This window comes from Protomyctophum bolini, assembly GCF_963924005.1.
Source record: "Protomyctophum bolini genome assembly, chromosome: 1".
In the NCBI taxonomy this organism is placed as follows: Eukaryota; Metazoa; Chordata; class Actinopteri; order Myctophiformes; family Myctophidae; genus Protomyctophum; species Protomyctophum bolini.
The window spans coordinates 47134506-47154847 of NC_137862.1; the positions used below are offsets into that span (position 1 = coordinate 47134506).

General features: G+C 43.2%; 2 protein-coding genes across 2 annotated transcripts in view; one reads left to right on the forward strand and one right to left on the reverse strand.

Annotated features, from left to right (window-relative positions):
* myo5aa (myosin VAa) overlaps positions 1–13274 on the reverse strand; it is a gene marked incomplete at its 5' end in the record, with an annotated part of 102549 nt that extends 89275 nt beyond the window's left edge. Inside the window, one exon of the mRNA XM_080771121.1 lies at positions 13248–13274. Coding sequence (XP_080627247.1) covers positions 13248–13274 — 27 coding nt within the window. The remainder of the gene's footprint in view (positions 1–13247) is intronic.
* A 3150-nt stretch (positions 13275–16424) lies between these two features.
* LOC308320594 (3-hydroxy-3-methylglutaryl-coenzyme A reductase-like) lies at positions 16425–19529 on the forward strand (the record flags this gene model as incomplete). Its single annotated transcript, XM_080771133.1, has 1 exon — positions 16425–19529. The coding sequence occupies one exon, from the start codon at positions 16425–16427 to the stop codon at positions 19527–19529; it is 3105 nt and encodes a 1034-aa protein (XP_080627259.1).
* Positions 19530–20342: the final 813 nt, after the last annotated feature.

Sequence of the window (20342 nt, forward strand, 5' to 3'; positions counted from 1 at the left end):
AAGTACTACACGGAGCACTTTGTTTCCGTTCATATGGACTTTCACACATCTCTGGCATGTTTAAATTCTAAAAATGTCTTCTACATGCTGACAGTTTTCTGAAAAAGCTGTGTTTCTATATGTCAGTCGTTCTTCAATTTTTCAAAAATAGCAGACCTACAAGCTATATGAGCTTGTAGATCTGCTATTTTTCAATAGCTAAAGCATAACATAATGCCAACACCAAAAGGGGTCCCCGCCTAAAAATTGGTTAAATGGAGCTGCAACAATGTTTTAAGTCATAGATTAGATTTCACATACAGTATAGTATATACTGGCAGGGCAGCATGATAACTGTGAAATCATAAATATTCATAATAATCTTTGCTGCGATCAAAATTACTAACCAAAACAATTTGTTTTAATATTACACTTTTGGTATCATCCTTGACAATTTTAAACCACAGCTGGCGTCTTACATAAAAGTAATTGAAATGAATACTGAATTCTGTGATCGTGACTGTGTAAGCTAACCTCATGGGGGTGATATATTATACACAATGAATGAATTGTGGATTCCTATTTACAGGTGAAAAGCTCAGGCGAGTCAGTGCAATCATCTGCAGGTGATGGCCCGGCTTCAGATCAGCAGATCAGAGCAGGTTGTAGTATCATGGGAGGAAGAGGAGCGGTGTGATGATAGCCTACAGGTATGAGGTTCGTCTGGCAGTAATCCTAGGGTTGGCTGAGGGAGGATCAGGTCTGGATTAGGCTTTAACTGCAGCTAATCCCATTGCAGTCAACTACAATGCCCTGTCACTACATGTACGAAATAGCACTGTGTCCTGAGTATTGTTATCATCATACAACTAATTAATGGAAAGGTAAATAGCCTCTGTGAAAGAAACAACCTCATTATTTACATTAGATTTTAGGCAATCAGACATTGCATATTATTTATGGAGATAAAGTGGCGGGTTATGAGTGCAAACAACTGAGATCGAAACATAATAACATAATTCCTTTGCCTAAAGATGGTGTGGGGGGGGGGGAAATCGAAATAAACAAGAATCCTAAAGGTGTATATCTTCCAGAACCGTGCACCCGTTACACCATTACGTGGAATTATTCAACTGAGTGCTTGCTCTCGCTTTCTTCGCCAAGCTCATGTAGGTCCCACATGGTCTACATGTATGCAGGCTAACTTGCATGGGTTGGAAGTGGGCAAGCCAATGTAGTTCCACCATGGTCTACATGTGGGCTAACTTGCCCACTTGAGGCCCATATAGTTCAGCCCACCTTGAAACCATAAGGGACCCATGTCAGCCCCACATAATTTGCCATGGTGGGGCCCACCTAGGGCCCAGGTAGAACCCACTTGAAGCCCACATGGGCTAGCCCAGTTAGGACCCACTTATGGGTCCCACATAAAACTGCCTATAGGGGCCCACCTAAGGCCCGGGTAGAACCCACTTAAAGCCCACACGGGCAACCCAGGTGAGAACCATCTGGTGCCCGCTTTCCATATGGGTCCCATAGTTAGCCCACCTGGCTCCCATATAGGTAGCCCACCTCTAAACCATATTGGACCCACGTAGGCGTGCTGCAGGCTGGGAAGTAAGTGTGACATCATGTCTGTCCCATTCTAGTGAATGCAATGTCTCAGGAACGAACGCCTCGAGGAAACTTTGTGCCACAAAAGTCCATTCAGACCCAAGGATGAACTTGTGTGACCTCACAAAACACGCTCATTAAATGCCTTCGAGTCACAGATGTAAACGGCAGCTGGTCGGCCTCAGAGCCATATAGGCCCTCATTTATCAATTGAGTGTAAAATCAAGTGTAAAAGCTGGCACGCCCTATGAAATCAAGCCTCGCCCTCATTTTTGCGACATGAACAACTGCAGTACGACCTTGGAAACCATAGTTACATGACGAAAAAATAAAATAAAAAAGTTTCCCCCCTTTGCCTTGTTGCCTGCCCCCCCACGCACGCACCAAGGCTACATGACACATCACAGTTGCATATCGCCATGAATGGAATATGCATGTCAGCTGGTCAAACAATGCTGCTCCGCTTGTGTACGACAGAAATATTGCTGAGGACAAAGCCTACGTACGACAGCTCTCGACCTAACGTGATTTTTGTCCTGGCTCACGTTCAAGTTCAAGGCGTGCACCCATATTTTGGCGTACGCCAAGTTGATAAATGAGGGCCATAGAGTATAGACAGAGTTACGCAAACTCCATTCACTTCATGGGGCCAGTCCAATGGCGGCTTACATAGACTTCTATTGGAATGCATTGAGTCTATGGGCTTGCGTGAGTATAGGCCTACATGAACCACGTGACCGTGCTGTTTTCTGCCCCCTGAATATCGCAACTCTTCTATTAGATGGCTCTGGTCGGCTTGAGGTACACAACTGCAATGTGGTATTTGTAGTTTTTAAAGCATGGACGGGATTTCTTCCCAGAACTTCTGCTTGATACGTTTAGCATTGCTGCACAATTAATCGAAGGAGGATCGAGATTTACATTCCGACACCCGTCACCTATGCAATTTAATTTTGTAAAGAATCGTGCAGTGATAGTTGGCTGTCCAATTAATTGTAGTACTTCGAAGGAGATCTGGGAGGAACAAAGCTTTTTTTTTGGATTAGGGTTCCGAGACTTGCTCAAGGACACCTCGACACAAACTCTGGGGGAGCCCGGGATCGAACTGGGAACCTCACGGTTCTCATCTGGCCGCTCTTCCGGCCACTCTACCCCTGAACCACTGCCGCCCCCGTAAAGGACATCTGGGAGGAAGGTTTGGAGGTCACAGTCAGGGACAGATAGAGAAGAGGGCTATGCTGTGTGGGGTGAGGTGGTTGAGAGGGTGGGGCAGCTTATCAGAAGTGTTTACAAATGTGTCAACGGCAGATTAGTGAGACTTGACCCCTGAGAGTGGAGCTCAGTGCTTTCACTTGCTGCTCGACAGAGGATAGTTCTGCATGTCCAGTCCAGTCTACTGACTCTTTAAGCCTAATTAGGCTTCACCCTGTTGTTGGACTATACCCACATATCTCTGCTGTCGGGAGGAAACCTCATAACTCCAAAATGTTTTTCAGGAAATTAAAAATATACATTTTTCAGGAAATAAAGAAAACCTTATATTTTTAAAACAAAGCAATACAGCCTGAGCCTCATCTAAGTTTGTGTTGTAACTTTATATATTATTGTCAATTACTTCCATGAGAGGGGGATAGGTGGTGGAGTTAGTTGCTTTAGCAGACATGTTGAGGGTCCAAATCCAATGGAGTTAAGAGGTTTTGTCCAAAGCACTTTTTACTACTTTCCATTGGTTCAATATTTTCTAAACGACACACAGACGTAAAGGGTGTTCAATAGCACTGATTCATGCCAATAACACACACACACACACACACACACACACACACACACACACACACACACACACACACACACACACACACACACACACACACAGTTTAGATGTGTTAGATTAACCCCTGGACCCCTCCAAAAGTAGTTTCCTAGTCCCAGGCAGAACTGCACTCACCCTACTGCTGCAAATCAGAAAGGCCTGAACAGGATGATGGAAAGCCTTGGTGATTCAGTTGGAGCAATCAATAAGAGGCCAATTAGCATATTGCTGAGACTTACTGTTATACAGTACAGTTTGTCTAGCTCCTCTTCCACAGGCCAGGCCGGCCTGCTCATAAATCATTCATTACAACCCTTCCCTGAATTACAAATATCACATGGCGCTTGTATGACTCCACCAACCAGTTGCAGTTGGCATATCTGTCCAGACTCATATAGTCATCTGGTACACGCAATGAATACTTTGAATGAATTTAATACAAAGTATTACGTGTACATTTTTGGCTAAATTCATCTATACTGACAACATGAAGGCTATGGAACGTGTTTTGAGAGGTCAGAGTGACCTTGACCTTTGGCCACTGAAATCTCTGCTTCAAGATTTTATCACCTGTTAGACATTTGTATGACATTTTGTCATAATTAGCTTATGAATTCTTAGTTGAGTCATGGCCACAAACATGTATTCATCGTTCGGGCGTTCATGAGATATTGCATTCATGAGATTGGAAACAGACTTCAACGGAGGGACAGCCAGACAAGCTGAAAACGTAAATGGCAGATGCACGCAAACACCTTTCGGCAATCATGTTTTGAACTTCGACTCAACTTTAGTTTATAGGGTCCGAGACTTAAATAAACAACCGTTCTTCCCATTATGTTTGTTGAAACTACTGCAGTTGCCGAGTTCATAAAAAGCTCCACCTCAGCCTTGCAGTGGGAAAAGAGGTTAGTGAATGATGTAGTCAACAGTGTAGTCCTCTTCTCCTGCCTGTTCAGATTTAGAAGAAACTATAAGTCCCGGAGGCTTGGAGAAAGATCTAAAGATCAACCCAGAAGACATAGATTAGCTCCCAATTATTTCTACAAACACAGGCCTGCCTATTGCGCGTGCGCGCGCACTCAGGCATGTGCACAGTGTTTTGCCCCGCATCTCCTCAGTAGAGCATTGAATGGACTCCCAGAGTACTGCAGAATCCTCATCACATGATGGGGGCTCATGTGAGAATCTGCTGTTTTTCTCCTCAGCTGGTCCGACGCAGCATGACACGGAGAATCCGGGAGAGGTTGCTTGATACTGTGATGGAGAGGAGATTCGCTAATCATACCAAGTGCCAAACACGATTGTCTGAGTCTGCCCAGCCACTTAATTCTATCAGTTGAGTCAGACACAACCAGGAGACAGTGTGTGTGATGATAGTAGTATCATGCAGACAGCTGAGGAAATCTGTGTCGACGTGAATCACTGTTCATTACATGATTTTATACATACATGACACTTGACATTTAACAAATAATTGTGATTAATTCAGATCCGATTGTGTTAACTGGGCTAGAAGAACAATGAACACGGCTTTGTAAACACAAATTGCACAAAGCAGAAAACTGAAAGGTCTTGCATACTTTCCAACGACATACTTATCACAAATTGTCGCAATGTGACATGTTTTGAGCTTGAGGAAGTTCCGAAGTGCTCTTTTAGCTATTTTTGTATATTAATGTAAGCTTTATGAGATTTTGCCCCCCTAAAAACCCAATGTATGGATAGTTTTGCATACCACGTGGAAAGTTGTTAATGGCACAAGCGCGTCACCTAAGCCACCACAAGATAGCATGAGTTAAAAGAGCATGTATAAGGGCAACGACATAATTATAGAAATATTTATTTAGAAATTATTAATGATTTTTTTCATTTCTTCTGTTTTTTTAAATAAAGATGAATATTACATAATATAATAACTGGGATTAGTTCAAATAATCAGGTGATCCTGTAATAATCGGACTATAGAGCGCCGAAGTCTGACGTCACTTTCAGTAGAGGCCGCCAATACACAGGTTCATGTATTCTTTTATTTGCAGTGAAATCTCCATAGGGCGATTTTAGGTCGCTTCATATAAGAACTGTGTTCTTAAACTGACCACCCCGGCCTTTCTGTCAGGGGAGTGGCTGTGCATCATTAATGATGTCCATTGATATTTGATACAGACAGTTTCTGGAGAAAATGGAATTAATGTGGCCGCAAAAGCCTTGAAACTACATATGAAGGCAATGTCGCTGCTAATATACGTCACACCCAGCTGTCAACACATTTGAGATTCCTCGTTGACGTAAGCTCAGCTGGTGGTGACTCGACTCGTACTAACCACGAAACATTAAATATCAATAAAATAAAAATAAACGTAAATTAACATTCAGTTTCTGTTGTGCAACGGGCAGATGCAGCCACCCGCCTACCCGGAAATGTAGTCTATGGTTTCTTTGACTCGTTTCTAACGCTTATTTTGTTACTCTTTGGGTATATTTGTACATTTCCACCTTCAGTCGATGCTTCATATCCATATGAGTGAAAAGGCCGGGGTGATCGGTTTATTTTTCAAACACAGTTCTTATATGAGGCGATCTAAAATCCCCCTATGGAGATTACAATGCAAATAAAAAGTACACGAACCTGGGGACTGGCGCCCTGTATTGACAGTGACGTCGGGACTTCGGTGCTCTATTAAAACCAAATAATAAAGTCTCCTGTTTTGTAAAAAAGATAACATCTGTCCAGAATCGGATTACAGTGCAAAAACAGCATGGGACCAATGTTGTTCATCTAATCATCTCTAGGCAGATGATTTAATTCATTCTTCGTTCCATCTCTGCACTAAACTGTTAGGCCTGTCAATTATTACATAATCGCCTGATCGCAATTATTGGAGATAATCGCAATTAAGTTAGCAAAATCCTCTGAATCGTTTCCTTTCACCCGTCCAAATTAATCTGTTGAAAAATAGCTGAAATAGCAACGTAGATCTGCTATTTAAACATGTTTGTTTAAAGTATCAAATTAATGCCGGTAAATACATGGCCTGTTTTTTGAGGGGCGCCTATATACAGGTTTGTTTTTAGTTTAAAAACGCCATTGACAATGAGGGGAAAATGTATGTCATCTTGTCCCTAACAAACATTAAATGCCAATAACAAAAAAGAGAATTTAATGTTTGTGTTGACGCCGTTTGTTTCACATCACCATTACATCACCTAATCAACATGAGTTATACAATCCATGCCAGTACATTACAATAGAAAATCAGACCAGGTGCCAGCGTTTCTATAGTTTTTTTGTTGTTGTTTTTTTTAAGACACAAGATTACGTCCCGGCACAGGGGGTTATAGTGCTTAAAACGTAACCTGTCGTTCCTTGGCTTGGATTGGGTTTTAATATATTAGCGCCCTTCACTTCACACAGGTGTGATTCTTTTCCTATATACAGCATTTTGTCCTAACTCGTGTCACATTTGCCATTGACAATGAAAGATAATTTACGTCATATATGTGTCTGAGCAAATTGTCTTTTTGTGCCAACACAAAAATGCCATTGACAATGAAAGGAGATTTTACGTGTCTGAGCAAATCGACATGTTACGCCATGATGATGTACGAAGAGCGCCCCTCACTTCTCACGGGTGTGATTTTTGAGGGTCGCTAGCCCCTCCTATATACTACAGGTTTAATGTCTTGTCTAGACAAACAGTAAAAACTTTTGTTTTGTCACTAACAAACATAAAATGCCATTAACAATGAACAGAGTTTAATGTTTGTTTTGTCAGTCACTGAGCAAATCGGCATATGATGTCATGTTATGATATCGCGATGATGTAAGATGATAAGGGTTGGTAAAAGCGCCCCTCACTTCACACAGGTGTGATTTTTACATTTACAACAGGAGGAGAACATCCTAGCCGGCTGCTCTGTGGCTCTGTAAATAGGCCATTTTAATCTTTAGATAACCACAGTGGAACAAAGCTATTATCTAGTTCTGTGCTCTGCCAACTAGGACTATAGGCCTAATCGTTCCTAGACAGGTTAACCTTCAGTGAATATTTCACCAGCCCATATGGAGAACCAGCTGATTATGACATAACACTTTGCTCTAGAATGCACAACTCTGTCCAAAGGGTGTGTCACGGCTTGTTAGCCCAAGACTCCATGGAGGATCCTTGCCTCTCGAACGACGCCAAATTCAAAACCGGAAAGCCGAATTGGACTCACTACAGATGAGATCCACATATAGCTCATAAAACCAAACAAGTGGCTCTTTTTCAAGCCCCTTCTGCCATTGCAAATCCCATTATCTGGAACAAGTGACCCACAGAAGCTTTAAGCATCAGCTGAGACAGTGGACAGACGTATACAGTAAGTAAGGGAGTCGGGGGGGCGAAGGATGAAAGACGGTGCTGAACAAAAAGCGGGGGGGAAAAACCGAAAGAAAGCTTACTTCCACAAACATATAATCCAACTCCTGATTCATCTTGTGGCAAGAGGGGGGCATCTATCTCATGCTGCCAACTCTTCTACCCGTCTTCTGGAGGCCTCCAGCCCTGCACGCCACAGTCACCGACCACACTAATCGACGGACACGGTCGGACACGCTGCTCGACGTTCTGTCCGGTGAAACCTCCCCATTGTGTTTTTCAGGACGGAGCAACGTTGCCTGACGTCCGTCCCCCCCCCCCCCCACTCCTCCCATATTTCTCACCCTGTCGTAGATGCCTGTCAGGATTGGGCATTCCTGTAAGTCCATCAAGCAGCCATGATCCCACCCTCAGTCACATGAGTTCTGGAGGGAGGCAGACTGACTCACAGAGCTCCCAGACACCACTTTCCCACAAACATCAGCCAGCAAAGGGCGCCCTCCAGTTGGCTACTGTCGGTTTAAGACAGTGACACCCATACACCACCGGGTGAAATGCAGTCCAACCCAAAACCTTCCCAGATTTCTGTTACTGGTGCCGATCTTGATTTCCGTAGACCACCGATTACCGATATTTGAACCGTTATTTTGTAAACTATAAAAACATTCATTTCGATTTGAAACTTTTTTGGCCCAAAACAATCTATCGGTTCGGGAAGCTCTAAAAAACCTCTCTGGTTTGCATCTTGTTGTGGTCGCTGTCTGTCTGTAGACAGAGTGTCCACTGGATGCCACAGCACGCACCACATTGGCTACACAATTACTTTAACCGGGTTACCGTGGTAATGGGATGCACATGCTCCGCATCAGCACGGAGGGAGAAAAAACACATGTTATGAAATCTAAGGGCGATAATACCACCCGACACCCTTAAAATTATTTAATGTAAAGTGTGTGATAATACAATTAAGAGCAAGACTAGTGACTTAATTCTGATTCAGCATTGAATGTGTGTATATTATGTGATTTTGTCAATTAAAATGTCAAAGTGTTTTCTCCTGGGTGTCACAGTTATTACATAATCGCCTATTCAATCACAGTTTTTGGAGATGATCATGAATGTATTGCATAGTTTTCAGCTTGTAGATCAGCTATTTTGTAAGTTAATTTGTATGTATTTTTTATTCATAATGTGCCATGACAGAAGCGCAATTAAATCGTTAATTGCGATTATTTGAGAGGCAATTCATCGTTGAGTAAAATGTCCTAATCCTGAAAGGCTTAGATAACCCAACTCATATCATCTCAGCCTTCATCCGTAGGTTCACCTCCTTCCTTTTCATGGCGAGGACCCCCAGATGTAACATTACCCTAATTGTCTTCAACATTCTTGGGAAAATAGCAGATCTCCAAGCTCACAACGAGTGGTCGTGAGCTCACAACCCATGTTGTGAGGTTGTAGATCAGATGTAGATGTACTGTAGATCTGGACCTGGTTGCTTATTTCTCTCGCAAAATCTGGCAATACTGTGTGTGTACCGCTACTGGCAAATACCAGCAAACCACCACCTACTGTAACCGACAACACAGCCAGGGAAAACAACCATGTGCGCACACACACAGCCTGTCACACACGAAAACCTCACTTCTGCCAAACGTATAAGCTACAACCGAAAGAATCATCAATGAAGAAGGCTTTAGGCCAGGGTTTGTTTCGTTAGATTTTTAGTGTTTTAGTGTCTTTTCCTTGACAATTTTGAGAATCCTTGAATGGAAACTTTAAATAAATACTGAATCAAGCAACTAAAAAACTGTCTGGGCCCGGGTGTAGACGATACAATGACCAAAGGTTGCTTTTTTTAAAGTTAAATATCCCTTTAAGTGAAACCACTTTGGGCGGGAACCCCTTTTGGTGTTAGTATTATGTTATGCTTTAGCTATTGAAAAATAGCAGATCTACCCCAGCTATTTTTGAAAAATCGAAGAACCACTGACATAGAAACATATAGCTTTTTCAGAAAACTGTCAGGATGTAGAAGACATTTGTAGAATCGAACTTATATTTATAACTAAATGGGTGGTGCATGCATAATGTGTGTAACGTGTATGATGTGCATGTCTTGCGTGTCTGCATGTTTGTGCGTGTGTACATAAGCCAAGGGAGCCACAGACGCACTCAATGCGCGGTTCTATTGGTTTGCCTCATACACACACACAAAGAGTGGAGTGTTCTCTCACCAGCCAGCACCGGAAAGGAAAAAGAAAATCACACAGCTCTAAAACACAAGATCTGACCTTTTACAAGACAGGATGCTGATTTTACCTTCTTCACTCTCTACGGAACCTACACAACTATGGGAATTGGGAAGGCTCCTCCCTTGGTCTTAAAAATAAAATCACACACGTGTGAACTGAGCGGTGGAACTATACTGTAATTGTTATAGTTACTGTACTGTACTGAACTCCTGTACTACTCTGTACTGTATTGTACTTGTGCTGTATTTTACTGTACTCTACGGTACTGTACACATTCTGTACTTGTAATGTTCGACACATACTGTACTCTACTGTAATAATATATGTACTCAACAGCGACACTTGTGCTGAAAAATAAATTGGTGTTACACTAAAAACTCAGCTTCCCATCATGCACCTGTGCACAGTGTGAAGCTCAACAGTGCCAGACATACAGCGCAGGCACACCTTAGCGCACAGCCGCTAAAAGCCGGGAATGACAATGGGCGTCAGGTTCTTCTGTCCGCGGCTGTGCGCTAAGGTGTGCCTGCACTGACAGGGCCATAGGGACACACAAAGTTACATGTTGGAGACAGTGTCCCACCGCTCAAAGTGCAGAAAGCCTGCTCCACTGGCTCTCAACTTGGGGTTTGGAACCTCCCAAAAGGTCCTTGAGGAGGTTCCAAGGGGTCCTCCCCAGCTTAGTGATTGATAGTTATAGGTACCAAATTAACTTATACAGGTCTGTATCTCTGAGAGTGTACAAATGGAACCAATTTTACAGGTCCATTTGGTTAAGATTTTATTTAACAGTAACACTGCAGGACTTTACATTGTGTAGATTGGGGTCCCATGCAGAGAAAAGACTATCAAACTGCGGGTCCTTGAAATGAAAGATGTTGAGAATCACTGGTCTACTACTCTATTACTATTAGTAAGTGGTTTTCATGGTGTTCAACAACAAAAAAAGAAAAACTACATACTGTAGTCATATACTGTCATATAGTCAACTAACATAATTTGTATTGTTGACCTATTTCTAAAATATTAGTGCAACTTTCGTTCATTTTTTACCCCTCTATCACTGTCACGGAACTATGTTTTTTGTGTCCATATCACTACACCCCAAAAATGGGGTCAACGTTGAATGAAAGTTGCGCTAATATTTTAGAAATAGGTCAACAATACAAATTACGTTAGTTTTGTGAATTAATTTACTTTTACTGCGTGGCCCCAGTGCCCCCCACAAAATGACCGGAACTACTTCATATTGACCAAAACCAGAGCAGAACTCCCACCACGGGACTCAGGGCAATCAATTAATATACAGTTGCAACCACTATATTAATGGCAAGTATTTCATACAGCTTAAGTTAAAAAATATCTGAACTATCCCTTTAAAGTTAAACCGAGTTTAATGCCATTATGTTTAGCTGGCGACCCTTTGGAACCACCTTGTTTTTTTTTACCATCAGCCTATATATAGTACACATTCACTGGGAGAAGAAGTGTGTTGTTGTAGTTTCGAAGAATGCATGTAGAAACAGTGATTTGAAGTGCACTGTCACATTATCATAGCCATTATACAAGCTGCTGAATGCACCAGCTGGCAGCACTGGGACACCAAGACTAATTTCTCTCTATCTCTCTCTCACACACACACGACATTTCTTCCTTTATTGCTCATTTTCAAATCCAACTAGTTTTGACTCCCCTTGTCTAAGGAAGATGTGGGTCATATTATACAATTGCGTGGGTGCTTTTATTAATCTACCTAAGTGTATAAAACGTACAATTATTATTAATTATATTTGCCATGGTCTTATATGGCTAATAATGGTCTGCAGCATAAAACAAGGGCAAATGCCGTCATCGCTTTGACTTAAGAGACATATTGACATTCATATAAAATGTTGTCACACACACACACACACACACACACACACACACACACACACACACAAAACCTGACTCCCAAGTCCCAACCATCTCCCAACCGAGTGACGTCAGCAGAGCTGTGACGTAGGCCTATGCTCCGTTCCAGCATCATTTGAGCGGTACCCACCTAGCCTGGCTGGACCACAGCAACAACACAAATAGCCTGCAGGCTACGAACAATGGACCCATAATAATATAATAACAACACATAATATGTGTATTAAAGGTGTTTGACCTGACGCAGGCCTATAGCAGGCAGCAATATCTTACTAGCTATAGCACACCCTTTTAGATTACAGTGGTTTTCAACGCTTTTCATATCAAGGTCCATTATTTATTCAGCTTTTGAGCCACGGACCACCATTTGATAGCATATATGTAGCCTCTCGGACTCAGACCCAAAACTAAAGAATATTTTGTTGTCATTGGATACTATTTTGTCCACAATTCCATGCTGTATTGATGTTGGTACTGCATTAGGAGATGGTTGAACACTTTTGAGAGCCTAAAATTAAACCGATTTGGGGTTTCGTTTTACACAACACCCTCAGGAGGAGTCAAAGATCTATAAGGCTCCATCATTTAGCTGGGGACCACCTGGAATCGATAAGAACCATGGTTGAAATCCACTGCTTTAGAATAAAACGACATTACGTCTGATCTCGAGCAGGCATAGTCATAAGATAGCCTACTATAGGCTCCATCCATCCATGGTGCCTGTGCTGCCTATAGCATCGCCTGCACCATGCCAGCCGCTGGCCTCAGCAGTGCATGATGATGCAAATGAAAGGTTATATAGAATTTGTTTGGCAGTAAAAAATAACACAAAAACAAAACTACAACATTAACACATCAATAATCTATATCACGGCCCCGGACTGACTGTGGCATCATGACAGATATACTGAGCAAAAATAAAAAAATCTCTGACGCATCTGTTAACGTTGCTTTGTCAGCTGCGCCCATTTTAACATAGGAATCTATATTTAGACATCGCGATCAATCATCATACCGCCTGTCTGGTCGACTAAAAATACCCAGCAACTACACATGCATGGGTCCGTTTCTGGTTTACAGTAATTTTCATTCATTCAAAGTCATCGCTATAACAACATAAAAAAATATACACTCGCATGCAGCGTAAACGTGAACTGTCAGATCGCTGATCGCTTCAATCAAAACAACCGCGTTGCGCGTCGCAGATTGCCAACATTCAAATTATGTTATTATGTACAGCAATGTCACAACAACAAGACAGCGCGGCTCAAACCCTAACATTACATGTCAGTCAGTGATCTCTACTCTTACCTTTGTGTACAGCTCCGACGCTGCCATGATGGTCACCAGTTATAATGTCCTCTCTCCACCCGATATTGTGCTACAACATCAGCAGATTATTGCAGCACTGCATGTAGGGGGTCCAGTTAAAACCTTTGTGGTTCTAACAAAATGCTCCCGTTCAAGATGTGGTCACTGGCGGAGGCACCTATATCGCCATGTTGATGATACCTACGATACCTGAAAGGCTGCGTTTGAGGTTTGATATTTGGCGTTTCACTTTGCATTCTGGGTATACGATAGAGATGAAGCCGTGATTCACTGTTGCCATGACTGAGCTTCCGAAATCTGTCAAATGACGCCCCGATGTGGCGGCGAAGGGAAGCGCACTACTATATCGGGTGTGGTGTGGTGTGGTGGTGGTGGATACAGGTATAACAGTATGTCTCTCAAGAAAGACAGATGGTTTCCCCAGATTGCAATTACATATAATGTCTGTAAGTAACAGGTCGATGCACGCAGCGTTAGCAGTACTGGCCTGGGGTGTGTACAGTACGATTACAGTGGTGGAAAGTAACTACCCGTTAAGCACATTTACTCAAGTATTTATGAAATATAATTAATAGGGATCAAGCCCGAAGATTGATTGATTTTGTGCCTTTTTGAGGGCCCCTCCTATGTCCAGCTTTTGAGGGGTTGTGTAAACACAAACATTGTCCTAACACAAACATTAATGCCATTGACAATGAATGGCCAGCTTTGAGCGTTTGTCCCAACACACACATTGCATGCCATTGACAATTCTTCTTAACCCTTCAGTTCAGTCGGTTTTCGTGAAACGCAGAAATATGGTAGAGGCCGGGCTGCTATGCCAAACAGTGAATTAAGACGCAAAGCCCATGACCAGTCCACTGGCCAAAGAAGGGTGCATGGCGCTCAATTGAAAAATGCAAACTTTGAACAGGCATAGCTCATGAACCGCTTGACCGCCAGCAATAAAATGTCCAAACACATAATATGTGTCTCCTCACGAGGAACAAATGTGTTATGGGGACTTATGACCTGTGAGTGACCCTTAGATCTCCCACCACTTGAATTATATGAAAACACAGTCAAAACACTTAGGAACAAAATCAATCTCTAGTAGAGATTGATTTTAGTAACCCATGTCCCTTAGTAACCCTTTAGTAACCCTAACCCTAGTAGAGAATCTCTACTCCTTGGATTTTTGCGCAATTTGCACAAAACCTTCTACACACAAACTTTGGACCAATATCTAAAAACCCAGTATAAGAGCATACTAATATGGACATATCATATGATACGATTTGTTATTATTGTTAAACGTGATACGATAGCCTTCTGTTGAAGGTACCACAAACCTCTTCTAAACTGGGAGATAGGCTATACTGCCTTCAGGGTGCATGCTCCACGTCTATGGAATATCTGTCAAAACAAGTTGAAGCTAATTTTTTTTTAAAGATTTTTAACTGACCTCACACTAGAAGAAAGCATTGGCCTATGCACCTGCTTTTTGTAATATGTGTTTTTAAGATTCTGATTCTATTTCTGTTTTCTGGTGTGTGTTTTTGTATTATATCTTTTTGTGTGTTTGTCATGTATGTAAAATCATTGCTGTAATTCTTTTTTTTGTATACAGGGCGCCATTGAAAAAGAGACCTTGGTCTCAATTGGATTCCCCTGAAGTAAGGTTTCAATCAATACGATTCGTATCATGTTTAACTAAACTGGCACACCCAAATGCAGACACGGCACTAATGCAAAGTCCAAGGGTTTATGAGGGGTGACAACCCATCCTATGTCCAGCTTTTAGTGTGTTTGTGTAAACACAAACATTGTGTAACACAAACATTGAAGACAAAGGTGAGGATGCAAATTCTGATTGGTCGCAATGAGATGATATATATGATGATGTTACTTGATGTACGATGATAAGAGCGCTCCTCACTTCACACAGGTGTGATTTTTATTCAAAGGAGGAATGGGGGTAGCGGTTGTCGGCTGTAGTGGACGTGGTTGAGAGGCTGATGTTGATGGCAAACAGGCAGGCACTCAGGCAGGTAACTGAAGCAGGAGTAAGTCCAAAAGCAAAGAAAACACTGGGAGCACAAGTGCAAGCAGCAACACAGTAGAGCAGGAATGTACACACACTAGTAGGCCAGTGCGCAAGCAGAGCGTGCAAGTACTGTCGACCGCTATAAACTGTCAAATCTCAGCTTCTCTGTGAAGGAACGTTTGAAATGTTGAATTAGGTTTAGCTATTTGCTACCTACCTACTTTATGCATGTAAAGAAGTAGTATTATGAAGTATGGTACAAGTTTCTATCTATAAAAGAAATACAGTTTTATCGATTTAGAATTATTCTGGATCCCTTTTTAGTTTCTCAAAGAAAAATAAATCATCAATATCCTATGAAAAGAAAATGTATATAAACAGAAATAAAATATGTTATCACGTATACAGTATAATTATTTAATTATTTATTTTAAATTGTCAATTGCTTTAAATGTACTTAATCTTGGACTATAGTGATATTAATACTAAATGCCTCTGTGTATATGTATATGTAATTTGTAAGTTGATTAGAGGTATACTGTGGTTACTTTGCGCCACTTTTGATGCGTATGCACCGTCCCAGCATATATGACGTCAGGGTATAACAGTTATAACTAGCTCTCAATGATGACGTAATAAAGATGTGGTTTAAATGACCCAATGCCAGGGTGTAATTGGTTTTCGATGGTGACGTAATGAAGATATGTTTTAGTGTCGGGAGGATTAAAGGTAATGCCCCTATGTATACATGTCTGTAATCTGACACCACTGCCATATCAAGCACAAGTCATTATATCATACGCTGGCACGGCGCATACACATCAAACGGAGACATACGAAAACGAAAACTATTACTTGTGAGCTCTGCTTGCGCAAGTAATAACTGTCAACCAGTGACCACTTATCTTGTTCGATCAACTCTGCAACGCAGAATCCCTCTGGTCATCTCACACGTGAGCCGAGTGTGATGTGATGATGTCACAGTGTGACATCACATACAGCAAAGGAATACATCACTTGATATAATCTTGCATGATTATTTCAAAGTATATACGGTCAGTCTTTTCCCGACGAATGTTTTTATCGCACTGAGTAGCCGAACTCGGGCAAGGCGCGGGAACCTGGGAACCATGCTGTCTCGCCTTTTCAGACTGCATGGCCTGCTGGTGGCATCCAACCCATGGGAGGTAATTGTGGGCATCATTGCCCTCACCGTCTATTTCATGTCCACGAATGGCCTGGCAGCTAACAACCGAGTGTGTAGCTCGAAGGAGTATCCCACACTTCAGGAGAAAGTCCTGAGTGGTGACATCATCCTTCTAACTGTCACATGCTGTATGTCAATTGTCTACTTGTATCTTCAGTTCAAGAACCTTAGACACCTGGGCTCAAAATATATAGAGGTAGACATCGCGACATATAAGCCGGATGCTGCTATAGATACTCCAGAGCGGGGGGTGCATAAGAGGAGAGAAATGCTGTCGTCCAACTTACTCGACCCTTCTGCCATAGCTCATCTACCTTATAAGGAATATGATTATTCTAAAGTGATGGGCACTTGCTCTGAGAATGTCATTGGATACATGCCTGTTCCGGTAGGAGTTGCCGGCCCTCTTCTATTGAACGGGAAGCGGTTCCACATTCCCATGGTGACCACAGAAGGCTGCCTGGTGGCCAGCACCAACAGAGGTTGCAGGGCTATTGCTTTGAGTGGTGGTTGCAGAGGCATGATTCTATCTGATGGCCTGACTAGCGGTGCTGTTGCACGGCTGCCTTCGGCGTGCAAGGCTGCGGAGGTCAAAGTCTGGCTGGACTCCATAGACGGATTCGATATTATCAAACAAGCGTTTGACCAGGCTAGCAGGTTTGCCTGTCTAGAGAAGCTACGCACAGACTTAGCTGGGAGGACTCTGTATATTCACTTCCAGTCCCAGACAGGAGATGCTATGGGCATGAACATGCTCTCAAAGGGAACCGAGAAGGCTGTGAGGAGACTTAAGGAGCATTATCCAGAGATGGAGGTGTCATCAGTCAGTGGGAACCACTGTACTGATAAGAAGCCTGCTGCCATGAACTGGATTCTGGGCCGTGGAAAGTCTGCTGTCTGTGAGGCCACTATACCTGCCACGGTGGTCAAAGAGGTCTTGAAGAGCAGTACAGCTGCCCTGGTAGCGCTGAACATAAATAAAAACCTGGTTGGCTCAGCCATGGCTGGTGCGATTGGTGGCTTTAATGCTCAAGCTGCCAACGTTGTTGCTGCTATCTACATAGCCTGTGGACAGGACCCTGCACAGACTGTGGGCAGCTCCAACTGTATAACTCTGATGGAAGCCGCTGGTCTCGAGGGAGAGGATCTGTACATCAGCTGTACCATGCCATCTCTAGAACTTGGAACTGTGGGCGGTGGCACTAATCTGCCAGCCCAACAAGCCTGTCTGCAGATGCTTGGCGTGCAGGGTCCCAGCCTAATTCAGCCGGGCGAGAATGCCCGTCAGCTGGCCAGTGTGGTTTGCGCTGCTGTCCTGGCAGGAGAACTCTCACTCATGGCTGATGTTGTGGCAGAGTCGTCCATGTTTCTTAATAGTCCAGTCATCAGCTCCCCTCCTACACTGAGACACGGAGGGACAACAGAAGACTGTTGCAGAAGAGAGTTGCAATCACCCAAATCACTGAAGAGTGCTGCCAGTTCCTCAACACCAAACCCCTCCCTTCTCACTGACTCTAAATCATCAAAGCTTGACATGGTCTCCAAACACAAGGAGGTGATTCAGCCCCTGGCAAGCTCAGTGGAAATGACTTGTCCCTGTGAGTCAACTGAAATGGATTCTTCAGGTGAGACCCCCTCTTCTCAGCGTATTATAACCTCAGAGCCTCGAAGGCTGGACAAATGTTTGGCCATACTCGTGGATCCCCAGATGGGTGCCAGTTTCCTTACCAATGCAGAAGTGGTGAACCTGGTGAAGTCACGCAAAATCCTGAACTACAACCTGGAAGCTGTGATGGACACTCCAGAGCGGGGGGTGAATATTAGGAGAGAAATGCTTTCATCTGACTTGACCAACCCTTCTGCCTTAGCTAATCTACCTCATAAGGACTATGATTACGCTAAGGTGATGGGCACTTGCTGTGAAAACGTCATTGGATACATGCCTGTTCCGGTAGGAGTTGCTGGTCCTCTTCTTTTGGATGGGAAGCGGTTCCACATTCCTATGGCGACCACAGAAGGCTGCCTGGTGGCCAGCACCAACAGAGGTTGCAGGGCTATTGCTTTGAGTGGTGGTTGCAAAAGCGTGGTTCTATCTGGCGGCATGACTAGGGGTCCCGTCGTACAGCTGCCTTCAGCAAGCCGGGCTGCAGAGGTCAAAGCCTGGCTGGACACCATAGACGGATTCAATATGATCAAACAAGCCTTCGACCAGACTAGCAGGTTTGCCTGTCTAGAGAAGCTGTTCATGCGCTTAGCTGGGAGGAACCTGTATATTCGTTTCCAGTCCCAGACAGGAGATGCTATGGGCATGAACATGCTCTCAAAGGGAACCGAGAAGGCTGTGAGCAGACTTAAGGAGAATTATCCAGAGATGGAGGTGTCATCAGTCAGTGGGAACTACTGTACCGATAAGAAGCCTGCTGCCATGAACTGGATTCTGGGCCGGGGAAAGTCTGCTGTCTGTGAGGCCACTATACCTGCCACGGTGGTCAAAGAGGTCTTGAAGAGCAGTACAGCTGCCCTGGTAGCGCTGAACATAAATAAAAACCTGGTTGGCTCAGCCATGGCTGGTGCGATTGGTGGCTTTAATGCTCAAGCTGCCAACGTTGTTGCTGCTATCTACATAGCCTGTGGACAGGACCCTGCACAGACTGTGGGCAGCTCCAACTGTATAACTCTGATGGAAGCCGCTGGTCTCGAGGGAGAGGATCTGTACATCAGCTGTACCATGCCATCTCTAGAACTTGGAACTGTGGGCGGTGGCACTAATCTGCCAGCCCAACAAGCCTGTCTGCAGATACTTGGCGTCCAGGGCCCCAGCCCAACTCAGCCGGGCGAGAATGCCCGTCAGCTGGCCAGTGTGGTTTGTGCTGCAGTCCTGGCAGGAGAACTCTCACTCATGGCTGCCCTTGCTGCTGGCCACCTAGTCCAGAGCCATTTGACACATAACAGAGCTAAAGTGAACAACAAACACCCTTCTCGTAATCAAGAGGGTAGAGACAGAAACGATGATGGTCCAGCAGCATGAGCACAAATGCTTTGGCGTGCCCCCACAGACACCACTCACTTCATACGGCGGGTGTGATTTTTTATTATAAGGCAACATTTTGTACAATTACTCCACTACTACAACTAGGCTATTTTACAGCTTTAGTAATTTGCAGATTTTTATTACTAATTTATACTTTTCGAGTATACTATTAAAAAATAGTTGAACTGATTCTGCTCTGTTGTTTTTGCAGAATCTTGGTAATGTATAAATACATTTCTGATGGCAATACATTTGCACAAGTAAACATTGTGATATTGCTACTTTTAGACAATACAAATTACGCTAGTTTTGTGGATTAATTAATTTACTTTTAATGCGTGCCCCCCCCCCCCCCTGTGCCCCCCACAAAATGACCAGAACTACTTCATATTTCACCAAAACCAGAGCAGAAATCCCACCAGCCAATCAATTAATACAGTTGCAACCACTATATTAATGGCAAGTATTTCATACAGCTTCAGTTAAAAACATTCTGATCATTCTGAACTATTTACAGTATTTCCTTTGAACTCATGCTAATATTGCCCCCAAGGCCAACATCCTGAGAGATGAACAGCACTTTACACATACCGGTATGCACTTTGAATGCACCATGCACTTTCTCCTGCCAATGTTGTCTGCTCCTGCTCTCTTTAATGTGTCTATTGTTTTTAAATGTGAAGCATCATGAGTTGTGGAGAACAGTATTTTGCTCCCCTGTATGCCCAGTGTATATTGTGGAAGTGACAATAAAATCTGATTGATTAAAAACAAACACTGCAACATGAAATAAACAAAAGATGTGTACCA